The 14,016-nt window shown below is 36.8% G+C and overlaps 3 protein-coding genes across 4 annotated transcripts; 2 read left to right on the top strand and 1 right to left on the bottom strand.

Annotated features, from left to right (window-relative positions):
• Positions 1 to 8: 8 nt before the first annotated feature.
• LOC101746539 (uncharacterized) lies at positions 9 to 4,639 on the top strand. Its single transcript, XM_004931376.5, has one exon. It carries the CDS (start codon positions 633 to 635, stop codon positions 2,277 to 2,279), a length of 1,647 nt encoding a protein of 548 aa, XP_004931433.1. The 5' UTR covers positions 9 to 632; the 3' UTR covers positions 2,280 to 4,639.
• A 1,048-nt stretch (positions 4,640 to 5,687) lies between these two features.
• On the bottom strand, positions 5,688 to 13,659 carry LOC101739144 (uncharacterized). 2 transcript variants are annotated; one of them, XM_004931327.5, is made up of 5 exons: positions 13,454 to 13,659; positions 11,242 to 11,304; positions 8,461 to 8,559; positions 7,828 to 7,926; positions 5,688 to 5,894 (listed from the first exon to the last, which is right to left on the bottom strand). In XM_004931327.5, exons 1-5 carry the CDS (start codon positions 13,530 to 13,532, stop codon positions 5,797 to 5,799), a joined length of 438 nt encoding a protein of 145 aa, XP_004931384.1. In that variant the 5' UTR covers positions 13,533 to 13,659; the 3' UTR covers positions 5,688 to 5,796. The 2 variants fall into 2 exon arrangements, with proteins under 2 accessions (XP_004931384.1, XP_037868000.1); XM_038012072.2 differs by lacking the exon at positions 11,242 to 11,304 and having other exon boundaries at positions 13,454 to 13,605.
• Positions 9,285 to 10,355, top strand: LOC101738995 (D-erythronate dehydrogenase). The gene has a single exon (XM_004931326.5). The coding sequence runs from the start codon at positions 9,369 to 9,371 to the stop codon at positions 10,323 to 10,325; it is 957 nt and encodes a 318-aa protein (XP_004931383.1). The 5' UTR covers positions 9,285 to 9,368; the 3' UTR covers positions 10,326 to 10,355.
• Positions 13,660 to 14,016: the final 357 nt, after the last annotated feature.

A 14,016-nucleotide genomic window follows, 5' to 3' on the forward strand; every position in this document is an offset into this window, starting at 1 on the left:
AGTAATAGTGTTCCATTTTTCCAACTGGAAAGCGAAGGTAACATCATGCAGCCTAATATTTTGTATTAACGTTCAGTTTTATGAAAATTTTGACTTTATAAGGCTTTGTTTCGTTTAACCACATTTGCGCACTTTCCGGAAAAAGTCCAGTATCCAGTACAGTATTAAATTTTAAATGGTCAAAAGATTCTTCAAACTTGTTTGCACGCGAACACGCTGTTGGAGCGATTAATCATAATTAAAACGCAGAGTTCTAAATTTTATTTAGAATTTTAGTAGAAAAAATCATTTGGTAGAATCGAAGGTCAATTACTTAAACGAATAAATATGAATTACAAAGTTATACGTCATGCTAAAGATTTGACTTCTTGTTTTAAATATGATGATGAAGTACGTTTTGTATCAGATACTTTGGTCTATGTCACTGTGTACAAATTTTACACGAACTAACATGGCTGCGTGTCTTCTCCTTACCTGTCAGTTAATTGAACTCTAAAAATGTCTAAAATGTGTCATCAACGTTTACGAATTTTTAACCTTTGTTTACTTCGTTAATTTTAATGACGGGCTGATTTATATTTGCGGGAATATTAAATCATCTCTATTGGGTTTTGTGGCAATTTGATTTTATAATGGGTACCAGCACAATGGGTAGTGATTTGCATGGCGATAAACAGGACAAATTAGTGAAGTTGCAAGCACGGAAGAAGGAACTAGAGCAGATGCTTGCTGCCAAAAATGAGGAATTGTATAAATTATGTGTTCAGGAAGTTCAGTTGACTGGGATTATGCCTCCGGAAGCACCGTTGAGCCCCGAAGTACCTCAGCGAGAGAGACTCGGCAGCATGAAAAGCGTCGACCGTTCTACAGACGGCAATGATGTACACGACGGGTCTGATAACTCCTCAAGACGTATGAGACTTACTTCTGCGGAGCGATTCCAAGATGTTGACCGTAAAAATTATGCTCACAGACTCTCTACACCTTCTATATCTGGTATGTCGACCAAAAGTCACCCTAGACACATTAGACGTCCGGAGACAAGTTGTTCTAACTTCTTTCCCTCTCCACCCCAAGAACGAACCACGGATACATTCTCGATGCATCCTTCTCATACGTATCCTTCTTTATCCAACCGACAGGAACCAATCAATGAGAATGTTCACAATGACGGCGCTTTCTATCGCCATCACACACTGACAACAGAATACATGAATAAAATTTATTATAACGGTGCTCCTGAAGCTCATAATGTGTCAAGGTTGCGGGAAACACATTTTAGTTCAAGTCATCCTGACATAACAACTCATTATACTCATGGAAATGTTATACCTCACCAGGTTCAAAATGGCTCCAAAAACACACCGTTATTATATCAGTATGCTTCTCAGTTAAAGGCTCAAAGCCAACACTTGGGAGGTGTGCACCACCACCAAATGCAGGGACAGTCTAAAAGGCGTCCAGAAACAGTGAGACGCAACACTTTACAGAGAACCCAAACTTATCATCTTACATCACATAGTGACTACAACCAACATTTAGAAAACATGGGAGATAATTACAGACCCCCGCTTCCTATATACCAACATCGTTCACAACCTGATATACAAGAAACTCATGTGCCAATTGGAAGAGTAGTTCCTGTACCCAACACATTACCATTAAGAGAACATAATGCCATTAGAAATCCTTTACATCTCCAGTTACAAGTGTCTACAGATGATTATGGTAGAGATAATAGAAGGATATACCCAGATGCCATGAGTCCTGTTAGCATAAAATCAGGCTACTCAAACTTTGATTCGGTGAGCATGAATAAGTTTTCTCCACTTTCGCAGTCTGATTTAAAAGTGAAAGAAAAACAGTGGTACGAAACATCATTAGATTCCCCCACAAAGCCTGAAGCGCCTTTACTTAAAAAGAGTTCTAGTTTGAAGAGAACATCCAGTATTGGGAATTCTCAAGCATATGAAGTTATGATTTCGACTGGTCGTCATTCAGCAATGCAAAGTCCTAATCATGTGTCTCAAAGTCCTCCAGTTTTATCTCCAAGTGGGATATCCTTGGAATCACCGAAAAATTTGACTATAATCGAACAGGGAAAAGTCATACCGTACAGAGAAGAAACTAAGCCGTTTGAAATGTCAGATTTTTATAAGTATTCGACTAAGTTTAGACAAGGGAATACACAGAAGACAGTGACCCAAAGTGCTAGTGTAAATTTGACTAATAAACCAGTTCAATATGTACCTGAACATTGGCATGGACAAATGAACTGAAAAATTAATACCTTTTTTTTTATATATTTAGCATCTTAATTTCCTTGCTATCAAATGAGATTTAGTGTCCACTAGACTAATATGTTATTTTAATTATTTATTAAAGTTTGAATTGGTAAAATTTTGATAAACTCTAATTTAATTTCTTTAACAATTGAATTAAATAAATAGCTCATAGTTTGTACTTAACATATTTATACATTTTGATCTCTAATTATAAATAATTCTTTGTGCCAAGACGATTGCAGAGAAATTATGCATGTGTAGACATTCTAAGTGGTACAAGTTTAGGGATTGTGTACTAAATAAACTTTTGTCATAAAACTATTTTTAAAAGTTGAATATACATTTTGTTTGTACATATTTTAATGCTATATTGCATTTATACATAAATAATTCAACAGTGTAACATTGTTTACTCACGTAATGTATTATTTACATAAATGTTGAGTTTTTGGTCACATGTAAAAATCAAGAAAAAATTTTTTTTTACATAAAACACTTATTTGCATGTCATATGTTATATTAAAATTTAATTATAACATTTCTATTGATAAAATGCCTTTATGATGTCTTAGACTAAACATGATTTTAATTGATCTGTGATAATATTATTCTGAAACAGTTTGTTGGTACCCAACATTTTAAATTGGTAAATTATAAATGGGATACCTTAAATAATTGTGCAAACAAATTGTTTATAAGTATTTTAGATTATAGATATTAGATTATAAACAATATTTTGGTATGTATGTAGACTTTTATCTAAATTTCGATTCGATCTTATTTTTGTAAGGTTTTTCATTTGGTTTTGTATTTTTCTTTATTGCCCATTAATTATTGTATTAGAATAGGTTCAAAAATGCTTTGCCCACCGTTTTTATTATGCCACAACAGTGAATTTATTCACCCGACTTGGCATTTGTGATAAAAAATATTGCCTTCTCGATCCCATCCCGATGTAACATTACATTTCGTTTAGCGTTAACATGTTTTACTATAGCTTTGAAAGTTACACTGTGATAATATTCATTTTAATCTGACTGAATTTGGAATTTTAAAGATGTCTTATAAAAATTTTTCTCTACACCTATTACTATTTTTTTTGTATATAACTTAATAATACAATAATAATATATTGTAGATGTCTTAATGTTTACAGAAGATAAATGCACATCATTATTTTAATGAAATCAAGAAAAAAAAGCTATTCTGTATTCTATAGGTATCTTATCTGAAAAAGACTTATTTTCTTTTGTGCACAATAATTTGAATTCTTAGAAAGTATATATGGTTTTATATTGTATAAGTTAGTTTATGTAGGGTGCGAGTGGACCGTTTCCAAAGCAATAACAAAATATGTTACTCGATATTAAAACAATATTCATTTATTAGATATAAATATTTGTCCTTTTAGTAAGTACATGTTTTGTGAATTTGCAATGTCAGGCGAACGCAGCTGGTTGAAGAACCGCCAAACTTGCCAATCAGCTGACTGAAAAATGCGCCATTTGCAAAAAATATTACGTACCTAGAAGTTAGCTATCAACATAATTGTAAATAGAAATGCTTTAACAAAAACCGACTTCAAATAGAAAAAAAAAAAGATATTCCAAAACAAATCATCAAAATCGGTTGGTGTGATATTGAGTTATTCATCTATTTGTCACGCACGTGCTTAATGCAAATATAAGACTTACATGGTTTTCTCATGGACACCATTATCAGAACTGGACTAAATTGAAATGGGACCACACGGGAAGCGTCCGCTTTCTAATAAAAAAAGAATCATAGAAATCGATTCACCCAGCCAAAAGTTATGATTTATGAGGTAACAAACATAAAAAAATACAGTCGAATTGAGAACCTCCTCCTTTTTTGAAGTCGGTTAAAAAGTAATATGGTTTCTATCGAACGATTGATGGCGTTATCGTGTAAGGAACCAGGCAATACTAAGTTTTGTAAATGTTTCCATTGCACCCTGCATTAAGCCTTATTTTAATTAATTTGCCTTAAGGTCACATTAATATAGTGATTCATATTATATTATTATAATGATTTATTGAATGCGTTGTCCGGTATAAATTGTAATGAAACCGCAAAGACTTATGAACTTGCCAAGCAATGCAATTGTAATTAAAATTACATTAGCCAATCGCCTTATGTGTACGTCCAATTAAATGAGAATTTTGTATAGAATAGTTTTAGTACAACAAATATTGTTCAAAAAACTATGTGCATATCTTTGAGTGTATTTTTAGATTCTAATGTTAGTATTTAAAAGTGATTATTTTTTATGATGTTTACGTACAATTAGCCAATGGAATTTTTATGCGAGTCTAATAAAGTTTTACTGCTTCCTTGTTGTTTTACAGAAATTCGTATACTATCATAGGTTTATTAGTGATTATAACGCCAATTGTTATAAACTCAGTGTTTGTGATTTCATTTTTAAGATTCGAGGCCGAAAAACCGGACACCTGGGGGCCAAATAATTTCAAAATGATAAACAGTTAGGAGATCCTCACCCGAAAGTGGCATTGGATTGGTCACACATTAAGAAAGTCCAATACCCACCTATCCAAGAGAGCACTGACCTGGAAAGTGTTTGGCAAAAGGAAGAGAGGTTGTCCTAGACCAACTTGGTGTCGCTCAGTAGAGCAGGAACTTGGCGTCTTGGGCATGACGTGGAAGGAGGTATAACACTGCCCAAGACCGATGCAAATGGAAAAATTTGATTCGAGCCCTACACCCTAGCAGAAGAAGTAGAGACGCGATCTACCGAGTGCCTCATATATTTTTTTTCTACCTATGCTGATAGCCTTGAGGGTCTATTTCAGCTTCACCCTACCGTTTGTAGGTGAGCTCACGGGGCTCAAACCGGAGAGTTGCTAACACTGACCCAAGCAAGAGCAGTGCTTCGTAGAATCTACTACCGGACCGGAAACGCGACCCACTGAGAAGATCCGGCGAGAAACTCAGTGGGCTGTGTCCATGGGTTAATTCGCTCGTCGAGCCCTTCGTCGCAAGCGACGGGTTCGACGAAGACGGTGACCGGTGCTTGTCGTGCCTAGAAGCACCGTTAATGGATCAGGAGGATCCGTAATGACGTGCTTTGGCGAGTCGAGCTTCAGGTCATCGTGGAGATCCACGTTCCTCAGGAACAATGATGCTCCGACGGTTAACCTGCAGTTTGCTGTGACATAGTTATAATATTGCCCCCCCCCTCCCCTCCCCCCTGCCCCTATCTATTCAGTATTTGCTGGCAGCCTAAGGGGCTATTCCAGCTACGCCCGGACGGGTGATATTGTATCTATACCTCGCATCTCAATTAATTTGAGTCATGTCAATATAGATAACAGTACTTAGATTCTGATAGATTATCTAATCATTAAAAAATAATGAACGTAAATATTTTAAATGTTTATTATGCATTAAAATTGCTAATAAAAGTCACAAAAAACAGTGTAGATAAAAAATTAAATGGACGGATGTTTTCTTTAAATCGACAAAGTTTTTACAATTTAGGTTTCGTTTTATGCAGTTTCTTGAACAATTCAATCACGGAACGTTTGCCTGGATTGAAGCCGTTGTTCAAATAATAGTCATCGTTACCTGAAAAAAATATTTGTTGGAGAAATTATTACAATGTTCCTTATATCGTCGCTGTCAAACCAAAATCTGCTACGTGCAAAAACTCTATTTTGAATTAACGAGTAAAAACATTTTCGTATAAAATTTTATATGAAGGTGAATTTTTAAGAACTATATAAAATTAAAGCTATAGATAAATATTAAAGCTATAGACACAACAGTTTTTTTTTATACGGTAGATAGGGCTGTGAACTCTACGAAAAGGTCAGAAAGTAAAAAACTCAAAAAGTGCACATAGCAGATTTTGGTTTGACAACGACGTTAAGTTTATAATTGTCGATTTTGCTTATTAGACGTTTTTTGCTTAACGAGAAAACAAATCAAATGAAGTGACAGAAAGCATTTTGTCGCCATAATTAATAAACACAAATGTTAAAAAAGTAATTAAATCTAAACCAATATCTCGAAGTGCATGCTGCCGTGACATAGAAGCCAAGGTTGTAGAGATTACACATTAGCTAATAAACAAATAAAATGATACATAAATTATATTTAAATTGGTACAAGACACGCTCAGCTCTGCAAATAACGATAAATACAATAAAATTACATAGTTGTTATTATCTTATTGGTGATAGGGTGTTTTGGAGCACACACAGGTACTAGCACCCAGTAATACGTTGCAACTTGAAGGGTGGGTCAGGCGTATATAGAACTGGGATTTAGAACTAATATCTCAAAGTGTGTGTCGGTTATTCTTGATGCCTATGAGCTCCGATATCAGTTAATACATCGGTGGCCTCATTCACCCGTATAAGCAATAAAAAAGGATAACACAATACACCCACTTTTGATCTTGTTGAAAACTGTTTTATCGCTATCGATAGACAGACTAGCACACAGTCCGCTTGGTATTGAGTAGTTTGTTGTTCTACTCGACGGGCCGGAAGGCGAGCTCATTGGGCCAGCCTGAGAGACTGTTAACATCTGCCATACCGATTAGGAGCAGTGCTTCATTGAATCTACCACTGGATCGGAATCGCGACGGACTGAGAAGATCCGATGAGAAAATCATTCGGTTGTGAGCGGTTCACACATCGAACCCTTCGAATAGAGCGAGCGTGTTTTTTATTTTTATTTTTTATTCCTTAGATGGGTGGACGAGATCACGACCTAACTGATGTTAAGGGGTTTCCGGAGCCCATAGACATCCACAACGTAAATGCCGCCACCCACCTTGAGATGAGTTCTAAGATCTCAGTATAGTTACAAGACTGCTACGCCCTTCAAACCGAAACGCATTACTGCTTCACTCTAGAAATAGGCAGGGTGTTGGTACCTACCTGTGCGGACTCACAAGAGGTCCTATCACCAGTTATCAGCAGGATCCAAAATGATGCGTTTAGGGTGACTGTGTGTTGCCCGGTCGTCTGGGTCGAGTATGTAATTAGAGGCGGCCACGATAGGAGGGCTTTTAGTAGTTATTCTAAGCCTAAGCTTCATTGCGTGAATGTCGCGATCTACCCAGAGACACGTGTTCTAAGTCTAAATTGTATTTTATAACGGTTGTCCCATCTTTTAACCCATAACGCATGATTTATTCGCGGCAATAGACTAAGACGTAATAAAAAAAAACAAGTAAAATATTTCCTAAATCAATCATAGTTAGAAACCATAAGTTCGATCGAAAAGTAGACTTGCGCTTTGAACACGAATAAATAAACATATTTATAAAAATTCAATTTATGTATTTTCGAAGAGTTTCATTTTTCATACTAAACCGTAATCGAGATATTTTGATAATGTAATAAGTAGTAGATAATATTGTTATCTTTCATTGTAGATACGTATCATAATGTATACCTATGTAAACAATTACGTTACAATTTTATAATGATACAGATAATGTTTATTGTATTATGACAGCAACAACAAATCATTCAAATGAACATACCGGCTCCATTGATTTGATCATTGATGCAGCCTTCGTCCCACATGTTGACACAACGCTTGCCTGGATTGAATCCACCGCCGAGGTAATAGTCATCGTTGCCTGCAGTTTTATTACGATTCTCGTTATCACACTTTTTTTTATTATCAAGAAACAATTACTAGTACTTTCCAGTTTCACCAGGACAAGTGTTTCGCGAATAAATCTATTTCTTATCAGCCCACAGACGTCCACTGCTGTCCACAAAGACCGGCCCTGCGCTGCCTGCATCCAGCGAATCCTCGCGAACCTCAATAGATCGTCGGTCCATCTTGTGGGAGGCCTACCCACGCTACGTCTTCCGGTACGCGGTCGCCACTCAAGAACTTTCTGACCCCAACGGCCATCCGTTCTACGAGCAATGTGTGCCCACTGCCACTTCAGCGTCGCAATCCTTTGGGCTATGTCGGTTACCATGGTTACCGACATAGCCCAAAATAAATCTACTACCGGATCGGAATCCCGACCCGCTGAGAAGTTCCGGCGAAAAACTCAGCGGGCTGATGTTTAGGTTGGGTAGCAGTTTTAACAAGTCTACGGGTCGGTTTAGAAAACTAACAACTGCCTCCTATTTTGGACTGAGATAAATCTGTGTACCTGCTCCGGGTAGTTGTCCATTGGCACAGCCGTCATCCCACATATTAAGGCACCGCTTGCCGGGATTAAAGTTACCATTCAAATAATAGTCATCCCAACCTGGAATAAATATTTAGGTACTTTATTAATATGTTATAATGTTATTGTTACCTGTATCGAGAACCTCAAGCCTTAAGTTGGAATAATTTTCATCACCATGAACTCCGGTGAGCTCTATGTCCTTTAAATTAAAAGCTATCTTTTAATATATCTTAATATTTGCTTCATATATAATAAATAATAGTTTAAAAAAACTAAAAGAATACGTTTTAATAGAAAATCCAACTAAAAAATAGTAAATAGATTTTAAAAAAAATGAATTAAAAATACTGTCAGAAAAATGATTTTATTGTAAAAAAAGCTTGCGGTGCTTTTCAGGATATTATTAAAATAACCCTTCTACTCATATCTGTTCATAAAATATTTATAACTACTGATATCATTCACCCCACGCTTTTTCTATAAAAGCGTATTTTTTTTGTTTTTTTAAACTATTATTTATTTTTCATTTTTTAGTTGAATTTAAATTTTTTCATTTTTTTTTTAAATATTGAATTGTCATCGGTCCTTAATAAGTATACCAAATTTCGAGTTAATTCGATGTTTTGTAGGGGGTCAAAATCATGTTCAATGATTCCGTGACATACTAACATACAATACGTCTGAAGCTAATAAAAGCGTATTAAAATTGATATTTGTGAAATTAATATCCCGATAACCTCTTGACCTTCTCTTGTTTGTTTCGTTTTTAATTCTTATCATCGAAACCTTTGCTCTGTTACATAAAATGTACCAAGCTTGGCTGTGAGAAAAATATATCGAAACTAGTCGATCGTTGTCTTCCTAGCCAATTGCACGGAAAAATAAACATGAAAGTTGTCGTAACTGGTGCTAGAGGATTCTTAGGGTCTCGCGTAGTAGATTACCTCCTAAGTGAAGAGTCCCCCATCAAGGTTACAGAGTTGCTCATCACCGGCTCTCAGTTACCATCTCCAAGAGATGACCCGCGTGTTAAGCTTTTAGCTGTTGATTTAACATCACCAGATGCTGCAGATCGACTCGTGCAGCACGACACTGATGTGTTCTTCCATATGGCGGCCGTGGTCAGTGGTCATGCCGAAGCCGAATTCGACTATGGACTTAAGGTGAACTTTGAAGCAACGAAAGCCCTTCTAGAAGCAGCAAGACATCGAGTGCCAAGCCTCCGTTTTGTCTTCACCAGCGCTGTTGCTGTTTTCGGCGGAGATCTACCTCCAGTCGTTGACGACATAACTGCCGTCATGCCTCAAAACACATATGGAACAGCCAAAGCCATGAGCGAGCTTCTGGTCAATGATTATTCCAGACGGGGTTTCGTTGATGGTCGGATACTCAGAGTGCCGACGATAAGCGTGAGACCTGGTGCACCGAACAGAGCTATGACATCATTTGCTAGTGGCATCATCAGGGAGCCTCTAAATGGAGTCCCGGCCGTGTGCCCTGTGCCTCCCGAGCAAGAGTTGTGGTTATCCAGTCCTCGAGTGGTGGTGAAGAATATTGTGCACGCGGCAACATTGCCCAAAGCATTGTTGGGTCTTTGGAGATGCGTTACTTTGCCAGGAATTTGCGTATCCGTGAAGGAGATGGTGGATGCTTTGTACACTGTGGCAGGAAAGAAAGTGGCCGATCTGGTTAGGTTTGAAAAGGATGACGTAATAAGCCAAGTGGTAGCTTCGTTCCCCAGCAGATTTGATACAACTCGTGCACTCAATCTTGGATTCGATATTGACACAAAATTCGTTGATTTTGTTAGACATTACGTTCGAGATAATTTGAAAACGAGATAAAAATTTAATAAAATCAAGTGGTTTTTTGTCTTGGCGTATTTTTGATTAAATGCTTTCTATTCCAGTAATACTTATTCCGATTTTAAGGGGCAGTTTATACACGAGCATGTAGGTAATAAAAGCTTCAATAAAACTTCGTCTGTATCCACTGCCAGCGTTAACCTTAGCGTTAAACCTTAGTGTTGTTAACCTTAGCGTCGGAGCTGTAATTTATATTCAACCTAAATTATTTATGGAACCTCTGTTGTTTTCTAATTTGAAGGATGCTACTACGGTTTTAAGAAACAATTATATTGGACGCTTCGACCTCATGTTTCAAGTTGGGTGGCATTATTATTTTTTTTGTATATGCGTAATAATCAAATCAACTCATTTATGCCGTGACTTTGTCTGCTCAACTAGACCACAAAAGAATGGTGCGCGTGCAACTTGGTGCACGTGAAAGAAGTGAAACTTCTTTTGCAGTGTGTGGTATTGTGGTTTTCTTCATTTTTCATCTTTAACTCTAATTTCTCTTGTAATAGGGAATCTCTCTGTGTATAAGAGAAATGACCTAGCTCGCTTTTTCCTTTCCCCCTCTTCACAGTCGAGTGATTCGCGAGACGCTATGTCTATTTTCTCAGTCTCGCTCTTCCTAAATTGTATCTTTTCTCTCTTACCGTAACGAATCTGTCGTGCGTTAAATATTACTCTCAACGCGCCTAAAGAAGTTTCACTTCAAAAATATATAGAAATTTTCATATATGTAAATTTTATAGCTGAATAGACGAAATCAGTCACAAGTCTGAATCGCGCTGATTCGATATTTTCAAGAAAATCCTTTAAAACAATATCATCTACTCAATGTCTTAAACTAGATAAATATTTCCTTCCTTTTTGACAGCGATAATAATATGTATTAATAGAATTAGCATACCCGATCCTGGAAGCTGTCCATTGATACAGCCCTCATCCCACATGTTGACACAGCGGCGATCTCCTGATTTAAAAATTACAATTAGAATTTTTGTGTATTTAAGAATTAATTGGGATCTTCCCGTCATCTTATTCATTTCTGCTCGCAATTTATCATAAGAGCAGAGTACATCCCTACTACCTAGAACCTCTGCGTTTACAGACTTTTTGGCGGGGGAACACGAGGAGTGAAGTTGTGTGATTTGTTTTATTTTATCTATTTAGTGTTTCTACAGGTTTAACTGTGTAATAACGGGGGTTTATTAACTGTTTAATATCTGTGAAAGTGCACAAATGTGACAAAATGAAACAAAGCCGCTGGATGTAACTTCTCGGGATCCTCCAAAAAGTCCACTGAAAAAATCTCAGTAAATGACCACAATTTTACTGTGATTATATTATATTATATTTCATACCATATCATCTCATCTCATTTCATTTATTTTCATTCCAGTTGATTAATGTCTCAAATTGATCATCTTCATTTCATTTCACTCCATATTATAATTTTTCATAAAAATAAGAATATAAATTAAAATAAGACATGACCTAAAGGTCTTAGTTATCAGGTCATAAAATCTCTTTAAAAAAAAATGCTGCGTTTATAGTTCATTTCAGTCAAGGCTCTCTTCTCCACGGTGTTCGAGCATTAAGGCATGCTCTTCTTGAACTTTTCTGTAGCCCAGGAACTTGTAATGTCTTTCATCAAAGCCACTTAATAAACAGATAGTCTATCATAGCCACTTAATAAATAGATATTCTCGTCATAGCCACTTAATAAATAGATAGTCTCATCATAGCCACTTCATAAATAGATAGTCTAATCATAGCCACGTAATAAATAAATAGTAACGAACACATGCCTACAGTCGTTCAGGATAAACTTAGTACGATATTACCGACAGACATTTGTAAAATGACCTAAGCAACTGATTTAAATATGTAGTAGCGTCTTTGTTGTTTAAGGAAAATTATGATAGGGAATGTTACAGAGAAGAAAAAGGATTCATTTAATTTAATTTAAAAATTACATTAAATTAATACTTTTTCTTAGGAGGATTAAAGGATTAGCTTTGTGGAGAGTATTAAGCGGTAGGCAGCGGCGTGGCTTTGCCCCTGGCCTTGCTGAGGTCCATGGGCGACGGTAACCACTCACCATCAGGTGGGTCGTATGCTCGTCTGCCTACAAGGGTAATAAAAAAAAGTTCAATTAGTGGGTTTAGGCAAAACTAAAATTTGAGATATCACACAAATTTTTGTGCGATGTTTGCCGATATTTACCGCTAGGGGCGCTGTGCCAACTACATACAATTTTTAGTTAACTTTTACGCTATGGAGAACGTTCTCCAAAACTAGGACTAAGCACACTGTTCTATTTCACTAGACTAGGTAAGGTGGGCTCAGCATGCCCTAAACATACAATCTGGTAGCTAATATGCTAAACATGGCTAGTGGCTGGGTGTATTTTGGGCCTCCGCAGTCAGATACCACTGTCTTACTTATTTCGCCCCAGGAATGTATTTCGGTTAATAGAAATGGGACAAGTGCTATTTTTATTTATTGCTTACATGGGTGGACTAGCTCACAGACCACCTGGTATTAAGTGGTTGCTGGAGCCCATAGACATCTATAACGTAAATGCGCCACCCACCTTGAGATATAAGTTTTAAGCTCTCAAGTATAGTTACAACGGCTGCCCCACCCTTCAAACCGAAACGCATTACTGCTTCACGGCAGAAATAGGCAGGGTGGTGGTACCTACCCGCGCGGACTCACAAGAGGTCCTACCACCAGTAATTACGAAAATATATAATTTTGTGGGGTTGGTTTTTATTACACGATGTTATTCCTTCACCGTGGAAGTCAATCCTGAACATTTTTTGAGTACGTATTTCATTAGAAAAATTGGTACCCGCCTGAGATTCGAACGCCGGTGCATCGCTCAACACGAATGCACCGGACGTCTTATCCTTGCTATACGATGGTATATAAACTTCGATGTTATGTGACCTTAAACTGAAAATCTTAGGCCAACTTTTTATTTTAGATTGCTTTCATAATCAAACGAGTAGAGGCCCACCTGGCAAATGGTTGCCGCAGCTTTTGGTCACTGTCAATACCAAGTGCAGAGCCAAGCCGCTACGTACTAAAGTCGATCAAAATTTTATACTCACCATAAGTAGCGGGGTGATGGCCAAAGCTCTTTGAACAAACCAAAGAGACGAGACAGAAAATGACAATGAAATATTTCATTTCGTTTTATGAACGATTGATTTAGTTCAATTGCGAATGTTGACTCAATGAATGGATCTCGATCGAATCCTTCCTACTATTTATATAGGTGGGGAGCCGGCATGATTTAATTAAGCCCCATCAGAAAACGTATCTCATTTCCACTTTAGATAAAACATAATTAAGAATATAGGATATTTCATTCAAATGGGCATTTCGGTTATGAAGTTTTGCACGCGCTTATAATTTTTATTATGAGATTGATAATTGGGATTATATTATTATGAAGTGTCTACTTTTTATTGACCGATAAGCTTGACGAATTAATTTATTTTGCGTCCTATCCGCATAGACAATTAGTTAGCTGTATGATTTCATGCTTGTAACATTCGTACATCTGATCAGCAACAGTTTCTGTTGGAGTATTTATTTATACGTCAATGACACATCCATGTTCTATTAGCTCGTTTTCGTCGGCTCTGAATAGACCATTGTGGTTCTCAGA

This window comes from Bombyx mori, chromosome 7, assembly GCF_030269925.1.
Source record: "Bombyx mori chromosome 7, ASM3026992v2".
NCBI lineage: Eukaryota > Metazoa > Arthropoda > Insecta > Lepidoptera > Bombycidae > Bombyx > Bombyx mori.

Bases quoted from the DNA above. Each gene is read 5' to 3' on its own strand.
- LOC101739144 (XM_004931327.5), bottom strand. From the start codon at position 13,532: ATGAAATATTTCATTGTCATTTTCTGTCTCGTCTCTTTGGTTTGTTCA. The intron at 7,927-8,460 runs GTACACAGATTT...ATAAAACTGCAG, and splicing joins TGGACAACTACCCGGAGCAG to GCAACGATGACTATTACCTC. The intron at 5,895-7,827 runs GTATGTTCATTT...TATTTTTTTCAG, and splicing joins TGATCAAATCAATGGAGCCG to GTAACGATGACTATTATTTG.
- LOC101746539 (XM_004931376.5), top strand. From the start codon at position 633: ATGGGTACCAGCACAATGGGTAGTGATTTGCATGGCGATAAACAGGAC.
- LOC101738995 (XM_004931326.5), top strand. From the start codon at position 9,369: ATGAAAGTTGTCGTAACTGGTGCTAGAGGATTCTTAGGGTCTCGCGTA.